A 19,722-nucleotide genomic window follows, 5' to 3' on the forward strand; every position below is an offset into this window, starting at 1 on the left:
TTCCCGCTTTGCGTCCGGTCTGGCTCTGAACGCATTACCTATAAGGTACGTCAACCCTCGCGTGGCCTCCCTGCGTAGCATAGATAACCACGAGACCGTTGAAGGGCGACTACACAATCGGCTCCGGGTAGCGGCCTTGAGGGGGGACTTTTTGGAATGGACAAGACTAACACGAATCCGCCAAGTGTGGGGTGCGGAAGAAGAGCGGTTTTGATGGAAATCCGTCAAATCAATCTGCAGCACTCTAAGTCGGCTTCCGCGAATTTGGTGCTTTGCCTTGAAAAAGGCGGAGTGGATATAGTCCTTGTCCAGGAGCCGTGGCTGAGTAGTAACGGCAGAAAGATTTCTGGATTAAGGACTTGAAAATTCAACACCTTGGTGCATGGGGAGGCAGGTAGGCCTTGATCCTGTGTGCTTGTTAAAAAAAGAGGTTAAAGCTTTTATTCTTTCTCATTTCAGCAATGCTGGCGTAACCACGGTCTGCCTCGAGCGAGACAGTAATGAAATGTGGGTGGTCTCAGCGTACATGCCCCATGGGGACGTAGCGAGAACACCACCTGCGATACTGGGCGAAATCACCGCTGAAGCAAGGCGGAGAGGTGTTGGCCTGACCATCGGTGCCGATGCTAATGCCCATCATAGCATCTGGGGAAGCTCGGATACCAACACTAGAGGTGAGTCTTTATTTACTTTTATTGTAGATGGGGGGCTTTGTATATGTAATAGGGGGAATGACCCGACTTTTATTACTGCGGTAAGGGAGGAGGTCCTGGACCTCACCCTGGTTAGTAGAGAGCTGGAAGGACGGATATCTGGCTGGAGGGTTCTCAACGAGCACTCCTCTGATCACCGATATATTCAGTTCTCGCTAAACGAAGAACGTCCCGGTAAAATATCTTTTAGGAACCCTAAAAGTACTAACTGGGACTTGTACTATACGAAGCTGGGAGAGATGTTGCCTCCGGCGCCTACCGTTAGTTCGGACCTGTCCGAATTTGAGATAGACTTTCTGGTGGAAAACTTCACCTCGGCAAGCAATAGCGCCTTTCAACTGTCCTGTCCATTGAAAACTTACAGGCGAAAGCAAGCCGCCCTGGTGGTTGGATTCTCTTGACGACCTAAGAGCGTCCAGTCGGCGGCTCTTCAACAGAGCCAGGAGGAGTAAATTACCCTCGGACTGGGAGCTCTATAACGTGAGTCTGGGGTTTTATAAATATGAAATAAGGATAGCCAAGCGAGATTCATGGCGAAGCTTCTGCGAAAACGTAGAAGGCTGCAATGAATCGGCCAGGTTTAGAAAAATACTCTCTAGGAATCCCGCTCCTCTGGGGTATCTGAGAGATGATGTGGGGACTGGTCGATGAGTAGTGAGGAGTCACTAAAGCTTTTTCTGGACAATCATTTTCCCGATGTCCCAGTTGCGTGGGGATCTTCGCCTGCATTGTCGGCGGTCGTTGGCCATGCAGAAGTGCCTGCCATTCCAATACGGGAAAGTCAAATAACCTGGGCTATAGGGCCAGGATGGAATCATTCCTGCGCAATTTCAAAAGTCTTTGGGGACTTCCTGCCGCTGTTTGGTCACCATCTACACTAACTGCCTCAGGCTTAACTATATCCCGAAGTCTTGGCACACGGTTAGGGTTATTTTCATTCCGAAGGCCGGCAGAAGCTCTCATGTATCACCTAAGGATTTCAGGCCAATCAGTCTCTCGTCGTTTCTTCTTAAGAAGTTTGAGCGGTTGATTGACCTGTACCTACGGGAAAGGGTAACTCGGAGGTTACTGTCGGCTTCACAGCAAGCGCACTGCAAGGGCAGATCGACGGAAACGGCTCTCCATTCGAATGTAAAGCAAATAGAGGGGTCCCTAGAACACAAAGAGTATGCTCTGGGTGCCTTTCTAGACATCGCGGGGGCTTTTAAGAATGTCTTACCGGGGGCAATCGAAAGAGCTCTGGTGGGCTTAGGAGTCGGGGCGGCTCTGGTTGAATTTATTAACAAACTTCTATGCGGCAGAATTGTCGCAGCGGAGTGGGGAGGGGCCATAATTAAGAGGAAGGTGTGCAGGGGCACGCCACAGGCGGGTGCCTATCTCCTCTGTTCTGGGTTGTGGTAGTCAACGAGCTTCTTGTGGGGCTGGAGACCAATGGTTGTCGGGTGGTTGCCTATGCAGATGACCTCGCTATCCTAGTCAGAGGCAAATTTCTGGGCATCCTGCGCGATGTTCTGCAGGGCTACTTGGATACTGTGGCTGGGTGGGCTGAATCATGTGGATTGGCGATCAACCCGGGAAAAACGGAATTGATTATTTTTACAAGGAGATATAAGATGCCCGATTTCAGAACTCCCTCGATTGGGGGGGGGGGGGGTACCGTTGGAACTTTCTGATGGGGTTAAATATTTGGGGATTGTTTTGGACAAGAAACTGTCCTGGAGACCCAATGTGGAAGATCGGGCCAGGAAGGCCGCCGTTGCCTTGTACTGCTGCAGAGGGGCTATCGGAAAGAGATGGGGACTTTCGCCAGGAGTAGTACACTGGCTTTATGAGATGGTGGTCAAACCGATTCTGCTGTATGGGGTGCTGGTCGGGTGGAAAGCACTGGACATGGCGAGCACCTCCAAAATGTTAGTGTCAGTGCAACGGACGGCGCTGATTGGTATCAGTGGCGCTCTGAGAACCACACCTACCTTGGTACTGAATGTCATACTGAACATACATCCAGTAGATATTGCGGGAAAAGCAGCCGCGGCCCGTTCGTTGGTCAGGCTTCGTGATATGAGTTATGGGCTTTCTGACTTCGGACACTCTAGCCTTCTTACTAATTTCGACTTTATCCCGGACAGGACGGACTATTGCATGCCGATGACTGCTGCCTATGAAATCTTCACCCCAGTCGTTCCCCCGAGGGAGGAGTTGGGAAGAGGAATTATCTGGGGCATGGGACCGGTTAACTTGTTCACGGATGGGTCGAAGTTGGACGGAAAGGTTGGCGGGGGGTCTTTTGTCAAGAGCTAAATGTGAGCCACAAGTTTTAGTTGGCTGATCACTGCAGTGTATTCCAAGCGGAAGTTGCTGCGATTAAGAATGCGGTGGATGGAATGCTATACAGTGCAACTACGGTTAGGGAACTTAACATCTACTCTGACAGCCAAGCGTCTATCAAGACCTTGAGCTCAACTACAGTGCGATCGAGGGTGGTCTGGGAGTGCCTGACCTAGCTTGCGATTGCATCGAATTATTTTACAATTAAGATTATCTGGGTCCCGGGCCATAGTGATATCCCGGGTAACTGTCAAGCGGATCTCTTAGCCCGCATCGATACAACTGAACCGGATGAAGATGGCTGTAGGCATTTCGGGACTCCGCTGGCCACCTGTGGATTGCTCCTACATAGTTGGGCCTCGAGTCAGCTCAGCAAACGTTGGGTGGACACCACGTCTTGCAGGGTAGCAAGATCTTTCTGGCCGAAAGTGGATGGCAGGAGGTCTGCTGAAATAATTGGGTTCACTAAGGCTCACTTATCAATGGTCATTGGGGTTTTGACAGGGCACTGTCCGATGGGTATCCATGCGGTACGTCTCAATATACTGGAAACTCCATCCTGCTGCAGCTGTATGGAGAAGAGGATGAGGTGGAATCACCAAATCACTTTATGCTTGATTGCCCAGCTTTTGTCAGAACTAGGCGAAAGTACTTCGGTCGCGACTCACTTGGATCTCCCGAGGATTTATCCAAAATTGAGATCGGTATCATTCGGAGCTTTATCGTTGCTACTCAACGATTCTCTAAGTAGGTAGATCTAAGTCACCGTTATTTTTGGTGTATGTGGTATTACAACGGACCTTCATGTTGTCCAAGTGAGCTATCCTTATCAGGGCAGCTACCACCTAACCTAATCTAACCTAAGGGCAGAGTACTATTCTCTGACACGAATGAGGGGGTAAGAAATCACAACATCGCCGGCTGCGTTCCTCGGGCATCTGACATACAAAATATCGGCCTTACAGTTGACATTATAGTTGAATTAGTGCCCAAGAAACTGGAGCTGTTCCAAACACTCTGTAATTGTTGGAATAATTAACGAATGGCTGGCGAATATGGAACTGAAAATGGCTAACCATAAGACGAAATGGTGTTGGGCTGCGATTAAGCAAGTCCTAACCATAGGGGAATTGCAAATATGTAGGAGTAAACGTTGACACAAAATTACTTTACAGAAGTATGTGTGAGCGGTGTGAAAGGAGGCTATTGTCCACCGTAAACCGCTCAATAATCTTGTGACACGAATTAAAATTTTTCCAAGAAAAAATATATATTAGCATACATGAGCATTGTTTAATTTCCTGGAAATAGAATGGCCCAGCTGTAGCGCAATATCACGATCAATTGTTACGTTGTTAAAACGTTGGAAGAGTCGAATAAATAGCGTTTTTCCTTGACGATAGATCTGGAAATAGTGCGATGAAGGTGAGTGGAACATGGCACACTAGCCTATAGCTTAACGCCCTTAAGATATAAAAGGATAGTTTCTGTACACACTGTTACACTGAACTTAAAAACGCAGGGACTCTTTTCTTTCTTTGTTCTTAATTGCAATATTCACAGAATTCCCAGGAAGAGTCTCCAACGAATAGCAAATTAATATTTCGCGCAAAACATCTCCGAGAAAATTTAAGCCGAGCTAAAGTAGCGTTGTGCAAAATTTTTATTTTTCCTAATTGGCGCAACGGGATCTGCATGTTTTATGCGGCCTACGCACGGCATCTGTAAGGCGCTTAGAAGCTTACATGGTAAACACCTGGAATGAGTGCAAACCACTGCCGAGGGGCAACCCCGCATAGAGAAACTTTTTATAAAGTATTTTGCTTTTCTTGGAAACTGAACCCAGAGCCGTCGGTATGGAAAGCGAGAATACTACGACACCGCGGCGTCTCACTGCTGGGAAAGATATTAGGCTTTTAGGAAGGAAGGGATAGGGACTAAATGATGATTTTACTACTAATACATGAAAACCCTTTGTGTATCTGTTTGATTTACAAGTAATACCTTAAATGTAGACTTTGTTAATATTGCGACCTTAACGCCACCTTGTGAAACTTTTTTTTTAATATATCTACTATTTCATATAGGTAATATATATTTTTACAACCAACCGTACTTAGAATCTATGCCGAAAAAATGCAGTTCCCTACTTCTTATTTTCCTTCTTGAAGCCCAATCTAAAACGTGCGATCACTCCTATCACGTAAGTCCTAGGAAACTTGCAGTTTCAGTAAGGTTTGACCAAAGAGATATGAGTGTTAGAGATGTTGGTTCCAGTTGAAATAGTAGTTGGCGTTTTGAGTGGGTGGGGGGGGGGGAGGGGGAGGCACATTACATGCACTACGTAGATTGTATATATACGAGTAGATTTTGGATAAGTAAGAGTTTAACCTATAAGTATCCAGATCGAAGTTGTGTCAGAATAACGCGCGTCTTCCTATTAAAACAGTATTTGCATTAGCCACTCCAGAGCAGCAGTACCAGCGAAAAATATGCTCTGCTACTGCTGCGGCTTTGAGTATGAACAGAGCATAGAGCAGAGCCGTAGCATAAAAAGCGATAGCATTTCTTATGCTCTGCTACGCTCTGCGTCTTGTTTTAGAGCGGAGCAAATAACAGAAGTAAAACTCCAAACGAAATGCCATTTGTAGTGGAGCGAGAGCAAAAAATTAAATTTATTGCTATTTGCTGTGCTTTGCATTTTCATGCTGAGTTTGTATTTTCTTTGCGGCGTGGTGTGATGGTAGCGTGCTCCGCCTACCACACCGATGATCCTGGGTTCAAGCCCCGGGCAAAACAACACCAAAGATTTTAGAAACAAGATTTTTCAATTACAAGAAATTTTTTCTTAGCGGGATCGCCCCTCGGCTGTGTTTGGCAAGCACTCCGAGTGTATTTCTGCCATGAAAAGCTGTCAGTGAAAACTCATCTGCTTGCAGATGCCGCTCGGAGTCCGCACAAAATAAGTAGGTCCCGTCCCGCCAATTTGTAGGATAAATTAAAAGGAGCACGACGCAAATTGGAAGAGAAGCTCGGCCTAAAATCTCTTCGCGCCTTACATTTATGTATTTTTTTGTATTTTCTTTTGTGTTTGTTGTTGGAACTAATGTAGCGTTGTTCTTTTTTCCTTTTGATTTCATTTGTCGGTCTTTAAGTTGTTGTTGTAGCTTCTTGTTTTTATTGCTTTTGTTATTGCATCGGGGCAATCACTTTTATTCCCAAGTTAAATTCCAAGAGGTTGAAGATAAATAATAGCGCGGGAAAAATAAAATTCTGTGTTACAATGGCCAGAAAAGTAAATAGCAATAAATTAAATGTTTTGCTAAATAGCATTTCGTATGGATCTTTTATTCTACTCTTAGCTCGTAGCAGAGTGTAGGAAATGCTATGACTTTTTTAAACTCCCGCTCTGCTCTATGCTCTGTTTATTTTCATTCAGAGTAGGAGTAATAGCAAAAAAAAAAAAAAAATACGCCAGAGTAATATAGATTTTCCAATCACTGATTGAAAACATTAAGTAAATACTTAGTTGCAAAAAAATCTGAATTCTCGTATTGTGCAATGAGACGTAGATAAATAAATAAAAAAATTAAATACATTCATAAATAATATCTTAAATATAAGTTTACCGAAGTGAAAATTCAACACCTATGATAACAACATTTAGTTTTTAGTTTTTATTCTACTTCGCTCTAAAACAAGACGTCGATCGTAGCAGAGATGATGGTGATGTCATTATTTTATGTTGCCGCTCTGCTCTATGTTCTGTTCATGTTCATTCAGAGTAGGAGTAATAGCAAAAAAAAAAAAAAAAAAATTACAGAGTAATATAGCATTTCCAATCTCTGATTAAAAATATTTCATAAATATTTTGTGGCAAAAAAAGATCGGAATTTTCGTATTGTGCAATGAGGCGTTGACAAACTGTTTTTTTTTAATTAAATACATTCATAAATAATATTTTAACAATAAATTTACATATGTAAGTGATAATTCAACACCTATGATAACAGCTTCTAATACACACAAATCGTAACAAATATTTATATGTACATATGTTTGTATGATAAGTTATATTTATTTGTAATAAATAATTTGGTGTTTGCTTTTAATTTGATAATGTTTAATTATTAGTGTAAACTCGACCTGCTAAAGTGAAGTACATATGTTGTCTGTATAGATAGTAGATTCTATAAACGCAGATAATTTTATTTATGTATGGAAGTATATACTAACAAGACAATCTATACAATTATATTGTAAATCTACATGTACATATTTATGTTATATATACACATACTTATATATGACGCATTTTATCTAATAGACTTTAAGTACCCGTAGTTAGAAAGTATTTTTTATTGTAACAAATAGAATTAGGCAGGTGCAATTTAATACCTGATACTTTTATTATTTTGCACGCTATTATTTCATAATTTAAGTTATTTTAAAATTTTGATAATTTGCTTTCTTTGACTGTACGTAATTTTAATATGTGTAACTCAGATAAAGCCTAGTAAGTTTAGCACAGTAAATTTAGCAAAGAAAACGGCTTAAAATTTCGGCATGTACTTTGAATAGTATCCTACAAGTTTGTAGCTCACGTGAACTGTTATATGACAGTTATAAAGGTTGAAAACCGATTTCAATAGACAGTCCTTAGTATATTTAACACGCTTATATAAGTTTTACTTCTATGTTTTTGTATGTTATTCTTTTTATAACAAATAAAAATAAAAAGTGTTACGTATACGCACCGGTACCCGTCTTTGCTGGTGGTAGGATATATGTGTGCATGTAAAAAAACTTTCATTTATAAAATTCGAGATACGCAATCAAGTAGTAGACCTTTTTTGGTTTGTAATCAGTGCTTTACTCCTCTTTTACTACGGTTTTTTATAATGACTTCAAATTTTGTCCATAGTTCGTATTTTGGAAAAAAAAAATACAACTCTTGTGCCGCCTCTATTAAGGGTTTTACGATATTTTCGAAGGCTTTGCAAACTTCTAAAAATAACTTTTCCAAAAAATTGTCCACTTTCTTGGCTACATTTTTTGTTATGTCTATTTCCTCTTTGAACAATGCCAAGTAACTTTAAATTGTCCATCGCTTTGGATAGCTTAGGGGATTTGCTTCTTGAAGCTTTAAAAGCGTATGTTTCTTTGAGTAACATTTTTTTCTAAAAGCGAGCACAAATGTCCAGCCATAAAAACTAGAAACCTTGGACTATCTTAGAAAAAGTTTCATACCTTTCTCAAGCAATACTTTGCTATCTTCGGATGCTTATAATTCAGGGGCGGAAACTGTTATTCCTTTTATAATATAATTCCTTGCAAAACTATTAATTTTGTACTTTTAATATATTTGGATCAAGATAAAACTTATTTACTTTTATATGTGCAATCCCAAAAAGTTTGGAATAAATGTTTTACAAGACCAATGCGAGGTGAAGGAGACAAATGCGAATACGCACTCACATAAGAGAAATAATGAACTAATAGTTTAATAATAGTAAGCTAATTTCCTACAGGGTAGGTATGCACTTATCCCGATTTATGTAACTAACTGTAACTGTATGGAATACGAGAAAATATGTACACTTATATGAAAATGCTGATATCTGATAAGCCATTTATTTTTATTTTAGATTTTTATATTTGTTTATATTTTTTGCATACGGAAACCAGTCGTTACGCACTTAATTGTATGTAAATATTTATTAGTTTTTATTTTTGATATATGTATTAATGTAAATATGTTTATTTGACCGTTTCTGAAAAAGAAAAAATCCTAAATCTTATCACTTGTACGCTCGAAAGATGCAAAATATAGTACAGACATGCTCTGTAAATCGGTTTCGGTTGATATTTTCGTATATTCTATGTTGAAATCGCTCGAGCAGTTCTGCAAGTCGTACCGTTTCAACCCAATGAAATGAAGCTAGTAAAATCGACAAATCAGGTTTGGTGTTATTGAATTAACAGACATTCAGTAAAATTGATTGTATTATGGTTAATTCAACTATTTTAACAAAAAAAAAAACTATTGATTTCATATTAATAAATAACAAATTCTTAATAAATATAACGGATTTTGCTTATAAATTAAATGACTTCTTTGGCCATTTCAACAGCAAACAACTGTCAATAATAGTAAAGGGACACTTTCCCTCACTACTTTGCTTGAATTAATCAGTTGCCAAAGAAATCTCTGTTATATCAACAGCTATTCTGATGTTGGTGGAAATAATTTATGTTTATAGCTGTCATTAGCGTTGCTAGGGTAACATTAATATTTGCTAGTTAGCTGAGTGGCCACCGTGGTGTGATGGTTGCCTGCTACGCCTAACTGGGTTCGAAACCTGGAGAAAGTCGCATCAAAGTCTTTAGAAAAAAGTTTTCTTAGCTGGATAAAAATTTCTGAGTTGTCTCGCAAATTTGGATATATTTCCTTTCGCACAGAGCTGTGGCTTATATTTGATGCATTTTTTTTGTTGATTTGACTGTTGAAACGGTCAATTCAGAATGAGTAGTTTGTGCGAAGTTGGTTCAAAAACTATTTGCGATGTATAAAAATTTACAGAAATATCGGTTGAATTGACCTGTAATTCGGTTGATTTCATCAGCTTTTTCTTTCAGTCCACCGAAAGAGATGAAGCAGGTACAATCAACAAATCAGGTTTGATGTTTTTGAACTCCCAGTTATTTAGTAAAATTAATCCCATTATGGTTAATTCAACCGAGTTTTTTGCCTAAAACAAAAACTTGTATAGTCATTTCAGCAGAGGACGAACTGATTCCAGATTCTGTATCAATCTTACTAATTTTTCTGTTAAAAGAATTGTTTTCGTTGATCATTTCAACTAATTTTGAACTGAAACTTACGCCCATGGCGCTCGTTACTTTGTTCTTATGGCTATCGCGCACAGAAATTTCTGTAATCTCAACAGCTACTATTAAAGCCGCGTCACAAAAGCCGTTTCTCATATAGATGCGTTTAACACAATCTTATGCATTATGCGTAGATTGCAGGAATTATTATGGAGAATGCATGGCAGATTGAGCGACACTAGCGCCATCTGACACGAAGAAGTAGCCATCTTCCAACTTGTGTTGCGAGAAAAGGATAAGAAGAAGAATTTTACATTTGATTTGGCTGCTGTCACACTTTGCAAGTGAAATTAATATACCCACTTGTTTGTACTTTTCTAAAATTTATCCATGTTAAAAACTGCAATCTTGTATAATGAGAGTGTTTATAACAGTGCTTTGCGAAATATTGCATATCAATGTGCAAGGCGAAATAAACTTCAATTGACAAGTCTGAAGTTTCGTTTATATTTACAAACGCAACATCTTGGCTGATTGTGGCGATGTTTACCGGAATGCATAAGATTGCGTTAAACGCATCTATATGAGAAACTGCTTATGTGACGGGTCTTTTATAATTTAACAGCTTTCGTTGGTATTTTTAGGGTGAGATTGAGCGCTTTCAGGAAACACAAATGCTGAGCAGTCGGTGATTAAACGGTTGGAATTTTATCTCAGTTATTGAGCAGAAATATTTTTAGCTGCATTTGCCCAACGTGTTTATTCGTCTGTCTTACCACGTGCCGAAAACTCCGAGACCTAGGCCTGGAAAAAGCAAAATCAAGAAATTAAAAAAAAATGTTTTTTATTTGTATTTTTTTTTAGCAGAGCTGCGGTTAGCATTTGACGAACTTTGTTTTTGTTGATTTGGCTGTTGAAACGGTCAATTCAGAATCAACAACTTGTGCGAAGTTGATTCAAGAGCTGTTTGCGATGGATAACAATTGGCTGAAATATTGGTTGAATTCACCCGTAGTTCGGTTGAATTTAACAGCTCTTTTCTTTCAGTGTCGGATATAAATTTATTTCAAAACGGTCAAATTAATTAGACCTATAGTCTATATATAGTTATAAATAACTTTAAATATTTTTTAATATATATCTTTTTTATTATATGAATGAATATGTATGTTCATAAGTATGTTTGCAAGTGTATCTATAGTTTTAAGAATTTGATTTAGTTTTTTGTTAAAGCAAATTTCAGTTTTTTTTGTGAAATCAGGTAACTTATTTCGTAATTACTATATATTATCGAACGGAAGAAGTTGGAAGATGAGTTTAGTTCGAAGTTAATACATATTCGTAGATTATTGCATTTAATTTATGTATAGATATACGTTTTTGTTTATATAGATTTGTTTAAGTATGCGTTAGCAGCTTAGTTTTCTTACCGAATACCTTAGCTTTCCCTTAATAACTACTTATCAATTTTTGTGTTTTGTTTGACTCGGGTCACCAATGCAAGCACCCAGCGGACCAAGTTTGATTAGTTTGCGAGACTTTCGCAAAATGCTCAGAAGTGAGCTCATATGTGAACAAAAGAAGATAGAAACTTTATTTTTATCGCAAAAAACCTGTAAACAAGCTCCTACGCGAACAAAGAGCGATAGAAAATTTGTTTACCACATATCACTCGCTTAACGTTTGCAGGAATTCTCGCAAGTGAGCAAAGAACGATGCTCATTTTTGTGACCCAAAACACTATCTTATGAGCTTTGTAACATGCGTTTTGTGACAAAAACCAAAATGCAGACAAAATAACGGTTCATAATTTGGTATATAGCGTTATTTCTTCTATCAATGCCCATCGCAAATAAGAAATAAAACAATTTTTTAGTTCTATGATATCCGTGAAAGTGAATACTTGAGTGCTGTGTCTGAAATATTATTTAATATTTATAATACTCAAATAAACACTGTGCAACGTAAGTATAAACGCCTCAAGTGCGCTTCAATGTATTTAATTAGGGGAACACAACGGGAAACGGAACAACTGAAAAATTCGCTCATTCTATTTCTTGTGATCATTTTGCAATATCCTTTTTGATACTTATATAATATTGTTTCCGACTCGGGAAAACAATTTTTTCAGTATCTAATTTGAGTCGAAAATGTATCAAATGAAATATTTTATCGGACTACGCAGAAGTATAAAAAAAGCATATAAAAAATATTGCTTAATATTCGCCAGCTTTATTTATTGCGACTATCGTAACCAATACTTTCACTGCCACAAACTGAATGACATATGTATGAATCATATTGCTATCGTTTTCAGATGCGTTTGCGAGAGTTTTATCCGGTTAAATATCGCAAATCGTTCAAATGGGGTATCATTTGTGAGCATTTGGTCCGCTGGGCATGGCATCACACACACACAACCATACACAATTTCCATTACTCAATGCAATGACATATGTACATATACATATACACACGCATACCCATTGGCATAATATTATTATCAACGAGCTTTGTTCACCTTTAGCTACCAAGTTTAATGCGTTTTCGTCATTAGTAACACACTCATTTATTCTACATCACGTATGACGCATTTCATAGATATTAATGTTCATACGCACACAAGGATGCCTCATTTTGAGAAAAAATTTTTGTTTTTAAACGATTTAGAATTTAGATTGAACTCAAAGTTTTGCATGAGTCTTTGCCATATACAACTTTCACTTGGAAATATTTTTGTGTATTGCGAATACGCTCAGTGTGCGCAGAGTCGGGAACATTCGTCCAACCAGACATTTTCTAACAAATTTCTATCCGACCACCTACTCTTCAGTATGAGCTGAAGAAGAAGCAGAAGAAGGGTTGTTAAGCGCAATTCGAAGCTTTATTGCTTCACAGCTTCTCCGAACCAATAGGCGAGGCAATGGCTATCACAAGCTCCTAACGGAGCTAGAGGAGGTTAGGTGGGATGACCTAGAAGGATCGAACTCTTTCCGAGATGATCGGGGTATTACCTTAATGGTGTTAGTTATCGTAGCGTACCAGATTTATATCTGACAAAGGACCACCAACACTGGTAACATTCCCTAAAACATTTATTGTTAAAACAACAACAACAAGCAGCAGAATATCTTTATATTACTTTTATCTTCTTAAGACTGTTAATAAAACGTGCACTCTGAAACTACGAATAAACTCGTATTCCTGCTCGTTTTCGTAGTTTTTGCAGAATGAGCTTGTTAGTATACGCCACTGTCATGGTGTAATATCACAATGTCCCAAGACGACGCCCATATACATACATGTATTTTTCCTCAAGTTGAGAAGGAAGTTTTTTCTGTTTCTATCCAAATATGGTGAAAACGACCTAGATATCGCAACCATGTCGGCTGATAAAATCAACGTCTCCATGATAACATCAAAATCAAGCCTGCTGCCTTTAACGGAAACAAAGTGTATTTGGTTTTACTGTAGGAAAATTTTGCGCCGAAATACTGTAGCACTAACTTATAACATAAGAAGATAAATCATAAGAATAATAACCTAAACTCTACGAGATAATCTGGCTGATGACTGAAGTTTTCAAGGCCGGGACAAATTTCTTCGAGAAAAGATGATGTTGTTCTGGTATACAACCCAGCTACCGACGTATCGAGAAACCGTATCAAAAACCAGGAACTATATTTACGGTGGCCGCCGTGGTGTGGTGGCAGCGTACTCCGCCCTCCACACCGATGGTCCTGGGCTCTAATTCCAGGCAAAGTAGCATCAAAAGAGTTGAAAAAAGTTGATTCAATTAGAAAACAGTTTTTATAATTGGGGTCACCCCTCGGAAGTGTTTGGCGAACACTCCGAGTGTATTTCTGCCATGAAAAGCTTCTCAGTGAAAACTTATCTACCTTACAGATGCCGTTCGGAGTCGGCCTAAAAACATGTAGGTGCCGTCTCGGCAATTTGTAGGAAAATCTAAAAAGAGCACGACGGAAATTGGAAGAGAAGCTCGACCTAAAAACTTCGAGGTTATCGCTTCTTGCATTTATTTATTTCTATGTTTAAAAATTACTCCGTCCCTTTGGAAAATACTAGAAGTTTTATAGAACATATACTATTCCCTGCCTCTAAATTTGATAGCGTGCTCGATCGTTTCCTATACCAACCAGCATTTTCTTCTTTTGCTATCACCGACGAAGCTTAATTTAAAAGCACTTCTAGTGAGGGAGGAGGATAACGAGCTCTTACCCCAATCCCTGACTACGGAAATTTAAGCCACCTGACAATGACAATGTGGGAATAGCAATATCACGGCACACAAATAAAAGAGCGCTTTGAAATGACGGTCTAACGCACTTCAGTGCTAAATATGGTCGGACGACTGTTAGATTAATTTAATTTAATTTAAGTCTGCTCTATCAAATATAAAAGAAAGAAGATCCCGCAAACCTAATCAATTATTTTGGAATACCTCTCCTTAATATCATATACAAGCTTCATGTAGATTACTGCATAAAGACTGATCGCGCCTTATCCGTGCATGGTAAGGCATCACAAGTCTTCCAACTTTTTGGTGTTATTTTTGCAACCGAAGGTTTTGAGTCGTATGTAGAGGAAAACCCTCTGCCGTAAAAAATCGTGCAGGGTATCGTCTATTTGTGAAGAAGCTTTAACAGTGTAATAAATGACGCTGCGGGTAGACTAAAATCACTTCATGTAAGCCTTTCATCATTTCATAGATGTTGCAAATATAATATAGGACCACTGCTTAGGAGCTCCTTCATAGACAAAGTGCTCAATGAGTTTTACTTAGACGTTGGCATAAAAATAAAAATGAATAAAAGCTAAACGGACCCAATGACTGGCCATTTTGTATAAATAAAAGAAGATGAATGAGTCTAGAAGGTACTCTTTCATTGGCGTATAAATTTTCTAACACGAAATAGGAAATATACCAAACACAAATTTTTCATGGGCAAACAAATACGTTCTGTTTGGCTCATAGCTTTTTAGCTTCCAAAAAAAAGTCCTTTTTGAGCTCAAATTATGGTACAAATAGTTGGTCTAAAAGCATTGTATGTATATATATATATATGTATATGTCAGAATGTATTCGCGTATGCATGTTAGCTTTTGCATTTGCATTCCCTCTCATTATTAAACTCTACACTATCCACCCCCTATCCATCCCACTGCTCACATATTTATTGACTTTAGGATATTGTGCACGAATTACGTTTGCTACCCAAACTACGTTCTTGTATCCTTTGTAAATGTTGCAATTGCGCTGGTGTTGGTGCATGCGATTGTGCATACGATGGCGTTCCATGAGCACTGCCGCCTGTCATCGATGGATGTGGATGATGATGATGTGTTGGTGTACCAGCTCCATTATTACCCACCTGCTGTGGCAATGATTGTCGGCGTCGTCGTAGTGCTGGGCTGAGATTATAAGTGATTTTCGCTTGTGAAAGAAGTTCTTTGAATACCTGAGTTGATGGCAGATAAAAGTGTGTGTGAAAGAAAAAAAAAATGCAGTTATTTAAAATTGGCTTATCTATTGATCGATGCAAATAGTTTGTGCAATTTATACCTGTGTGATGTTTTCATTTTTCGCCGCAGACGCTTCTACAAAACCATTCTCCCAATCTAATGTGACCACAGATTCTGTTGTTGCATATTCAACCTATGGAAGAAAGATTTAAAAATGATATTAACTACTCATTTTTGAACAAAAAAGCACGAACACTAGTTTTTTATTAACTCAATAAAAATTAAGTTAACATTTGGAACTGTGACTTTAAGATAAACTCTATTAGTCATCTGGAAATCAGCATTCTGACATCTGACTAAATATCTACAACCATATCAAGAAAAAGTATGAGAGTGGCATCTGATGATTCAATAAAATAATTTAAAAAAAATTTGTAAATTAAACGGTTTTATTGAAAACAATACTTACATAAAGTAATAATAATACTAAAAGCTAGAAAATAATTAGGTAGGTCCTAGGTACTAGTCTTCAAACTCCTCATCAATCTAGGGCGTTGATCAGACATTTAAATAAAAGCGTTGAGCGCGTGAAATTTCTAAAAATATGAGGCGTAGTATAACCTTATTAAGGTTCAGTTGGTCTTATATATGACTATGAATAGAAATTTGACGCGTCCAACGCTTTTATTTATTTGTCGGATCAACGCCCTAGATTGATGAGCAGTGTGGTGACTATTACATAGGACCTACCTAATTATTTTCTAGCTTTTAGTATTGTGACGAATATTAGCAACAATAAGGGATACTATCATCTCTAAGCCGATACTAAGCAGTCACTTGTATCTACATAAACAAATCAATCATTATGTCTACTAATATGTACCTACAGCAGCGGAGAGATGCTCACAAAAGTATGCAATCATCAGCAAAGTAGTTCTCACACATACACATGCATATTTCTGAGTTACTCACAAAAGTATGCAATCTTCAGCGAACTAGTAAATTCTGGAAGGAGTAACGCCTAGAAATATGCGAACGAGGAAACCGAAGAGTATAAAAGCAGCACCAGCTGATGTATGAGCAACCAGTTTGTTTTGAACACGCTATCAGTTGCGAAGTGAAGTTTAATTGTTAAGTACTCGAAAGTAGTCTAATAAAGACAATTTTGTCATACAGAATATTGGAGTGTTTTATTCAACAATTTAGCGATACGAGCGTTAGAAGAAGGTTGCAAATAAGAGGAATTTAAGTAAATTCGTTACAGTATTATTATTACTTCATGTTAGTATTGTTTTCAACAAAACCGTTTAACTTAAACATTTTTGTATTTAATAATTTATTTAATTATTTGGGAAAAACTTAAACAACGCGACATCAGGAGGGACAACGCGACAGCTGTTTCGATTATACCTTGTAAATCTATTCAAAGCCTTTTCTCCCGGGAGTGGGAGTCGAACTCGCACTCCTACGATAGTTGAAATGGTTACAAACGCATTCAGCTAAGTCATGCCTTAGTTGTTGTAAAGTTTTTCCCAATTGCCTTCTTTCGCATATACTATCTTATGTGTTGAAGTTGTTTTTATTTTTATTTTTCAGTGTTGAAGTTATGCACGTTTGTAAGGCGGTTTTCAGAGAAACTTGGTATTTGTTGTTGTTTTTGTTCTATTTATGGAACTAGAACGAATTAACTAAATATTGTCTACTTATATGAGTTAACCGGGGATTGTCCGTATCGCTTTAAATGTATGAAAACATTTATTTCCAGCAATTTTTATACTCAGTTGAGCAGAGCTCACAGAGTATATTAAGTTTGATTGGATAACGGTTGGTTGTACATATATAAAGGAATCGAGATAGATATAGACTTCCATATATCAAAATAATCAGGATCGAAAAAAAATTTGATTGAGCCATGTCCGTCCGTCCGTCCGTCCGTCCGTCCGTTAACACGATAACTTGAGTAAATTTTGAGGTATCTTGATGAAATTTGGTATGTAGGTTCCTGAGCACTCATCTCAGATCGCTATTTAAAATGAACGATATCGGACTATAACCACGTCCACTTTTTCGATATCGAAAATTTCGAAAAACCGAAAAAGTGCGATAATTCATTACAAAAGACCGATAAAGCGACGAAACTTGGTATATGAGTTGAACTTATGACGCAAAATAGAAAATTAGTAAAATTTTGGACAATGGGCGTGGCACCGCCCACTTTTAAAAGAAGGTAATTTAAAACTTTTGCAAGCTGTAATTTGGCAGTCGTTGAAGATATCATAATGAAATTTGGCAGGAACGTTACTCTTATTACTATATGTACGCTTAATAAAAATTAGCAAAATCGGAGAAGGACCACGCCCACTTTAAAAAAAAAATTTTTTTTAAAGTAAAATTTTAACAAAAAATTTAATATCTTTACAGTATATAAGTAAATTATGTCAAGATTCAACTCCAGTAATGATATGGTGCAACAAAATACAAAAATAAAAGAAAATTTAAAAATGGGCGTGGCTCCGCCCTTTTTCATTTAATTTGTCTAGGATACTTTTAACGCCATAAGTCGAACAAAAATTAAGCAATCCTTTTGAAATTTGGTAGGGGCATAGATTTTATGGCGTTAACTGTTTTCTGTGAAAATGGGCGAAATCGGTTGATGTCACGCCCAGTTTTTATACACAGTCGTCCGTCTGTCCTTCCGCATGGCCGTTAACACGATAACTTGAGCAAAAATCGATATATCTTTACTAAACTCAGTTCACATACTTATCTGAACTCACTTTATCTTGGTATGAAAAATGAACGAAATCCGACTATGACCACGCCCACTTTTTCGATATCGAAAATTACGAAAAATGAAAAAAATGCCATAATTCTATACCAATTACGAAAAAAGGGAAGAAATATGGTAAGGTAATTGGATTGTTTTATTGACGCGAAATATAACTTTAGAAAAAACTTTATAAAATGGTTGTGACACCTACCATATTAAGTAGAAGAAAATGAAAAAGTTCTGCAGGACGAAATAAAAAAACCTTAAAATCTTGGCAGGTATTACATATATAAATAAAGTAGCGGTATCCAACATATGATGTTCTGGGTCACCCTGGTCCACATTTTGGTCGATATCTGGAAAACGCCTTCACATATACAACTACCACCACTCCCTTTTAAAACTCTCATTAATACCTTTAATTTGATACCCATATCGTACAAACTCATTCTAGAGTCACCCCTGGTCCACCTTTATGGCGATATTTCGAAAAGGCGAACACCTATAGAACGAAGGCCCACTCCCTTTTAAAAATACTCATTAATACCTTTCATTTGATACCCATATCGTACAAAGTCTAGAGTCACCCCTGGTCCAGAAAGGCCCACTCCCTCTTAAAATATTCATTAACTCCTTTCGTTTGATACCCGTATTGCACAAACGAATTCTAGAGTCACCCCCGGCCCAGCTTTATGGCGATATCTCGAAACAGCGTCCACCTATGGAACTAAGGATTACTCCCTTTTAAAATACTCATTAACACCTTTCATTTGATACCCATATCGTACAAACGCATTCTAGAGTCACACCTGGTCCATCTTTATGGCGATATCTCGAAAAGGCGTCCACCTATAGAACTAAGGCCCACTCCCTCTTAAAATACTCATTAACTCCTTTCGTTTGATACCCATATTGCACAAACGAATTCTAGAGTCACCCCTGGTCCACCTTTATGGCGATATCTCGAAAAGGGGTCCACTTATAAAACTAAGCCCCACGCCCTTTTAAAATAATCATTATCACCTTTCATTTGATTCCCATATCATACAAACAAATTCTAAAGTCACCCCTGGTCCACCTTTATGGCGATATCTCGAAAAGGCGAACACCTATAAAACGAAGGCCCACTCCATTTTAAAAATACTCATTAACACCTTTGATTTGATACCCATATCGTACAAACAAAGTCTAGAGTCACCCCTGGTCCACCTTTATTGCGATACCTCGAAAATGCGTCCACCTATAGAACTAAGGACCACTCCCTCTTAAAATACTCATTAACTCCTTTCGTTTGATACCCATATTGCACAAACGAATTCAAGAGTCACCCCTGGCCCACCTTTATGGCGATATCTCGAAACAGCGTCCACCTATAGAACTAAGGCCCACTCCCTTTTAAAATACTCATTAACACCATTCGTTTGATGCCCATATTGTGCAAACAAATTCTAGGGTCACCCCTGGTCCACCTTTATGGCGATATCTCGAAACGGCGTCCACCTATGGAACTAAGGATTACTCCCTTTTAAAATGCTCATTAACACCTTTCATTTGATACCCATATCGTACAAACGCATTCTGGAGTCACCCCTGGTC

General features: G+C 38.3%; 1 protein-coding gene across 2 annotated transcripts in view; it reads right to left on the bottom strand.

Annotated features, from left to right (window-relative positions):
* Window positions 1-14,126: 14,126 nt before the first annotated feature.
* Window positions 14,127-19,722, bottom strand: part of LOC137250522 (ras-related protein Rap-2a) — a 234,331-nt gene continuing 228,735 nt past the window's right edge. For both annotated transcript variants that reach the window (XM_067783477.1, XM_067783479.1), the window contains exons 6-7: window positions 15,457-15,549; window positions 14,127-15,352 (exon numbers count right to left, since the gene is read on the bottom strand). In XM_067783477.1, coding sequence (XP_067639578.1) covers window positions 15,077-15,352; window positions 15,457-15,549 — 369 coding nt within the window. In that variant the 3' untranslated portion in view covers window positions 14,127-15,076. The remainder of the gene's footprint in view (window positions 15,353-15,456; window positions 15,550-19,722) is intronic.

Source organism: Eurosta solidaginis, chromosome 4 (genome assembly GCF_040869045.1).
Source record: "Eurosta solidaginis isolate ZX-2024a chromosome 4, ASM4086904v1, whole genome shotgun sequence".
NCBI classification, from domain to species: Eukaryota; Metazoa; Arthropoda; class Insecta; order Diptera; family Tephritidae; genus Eurosta; species Eurosta solidaginis.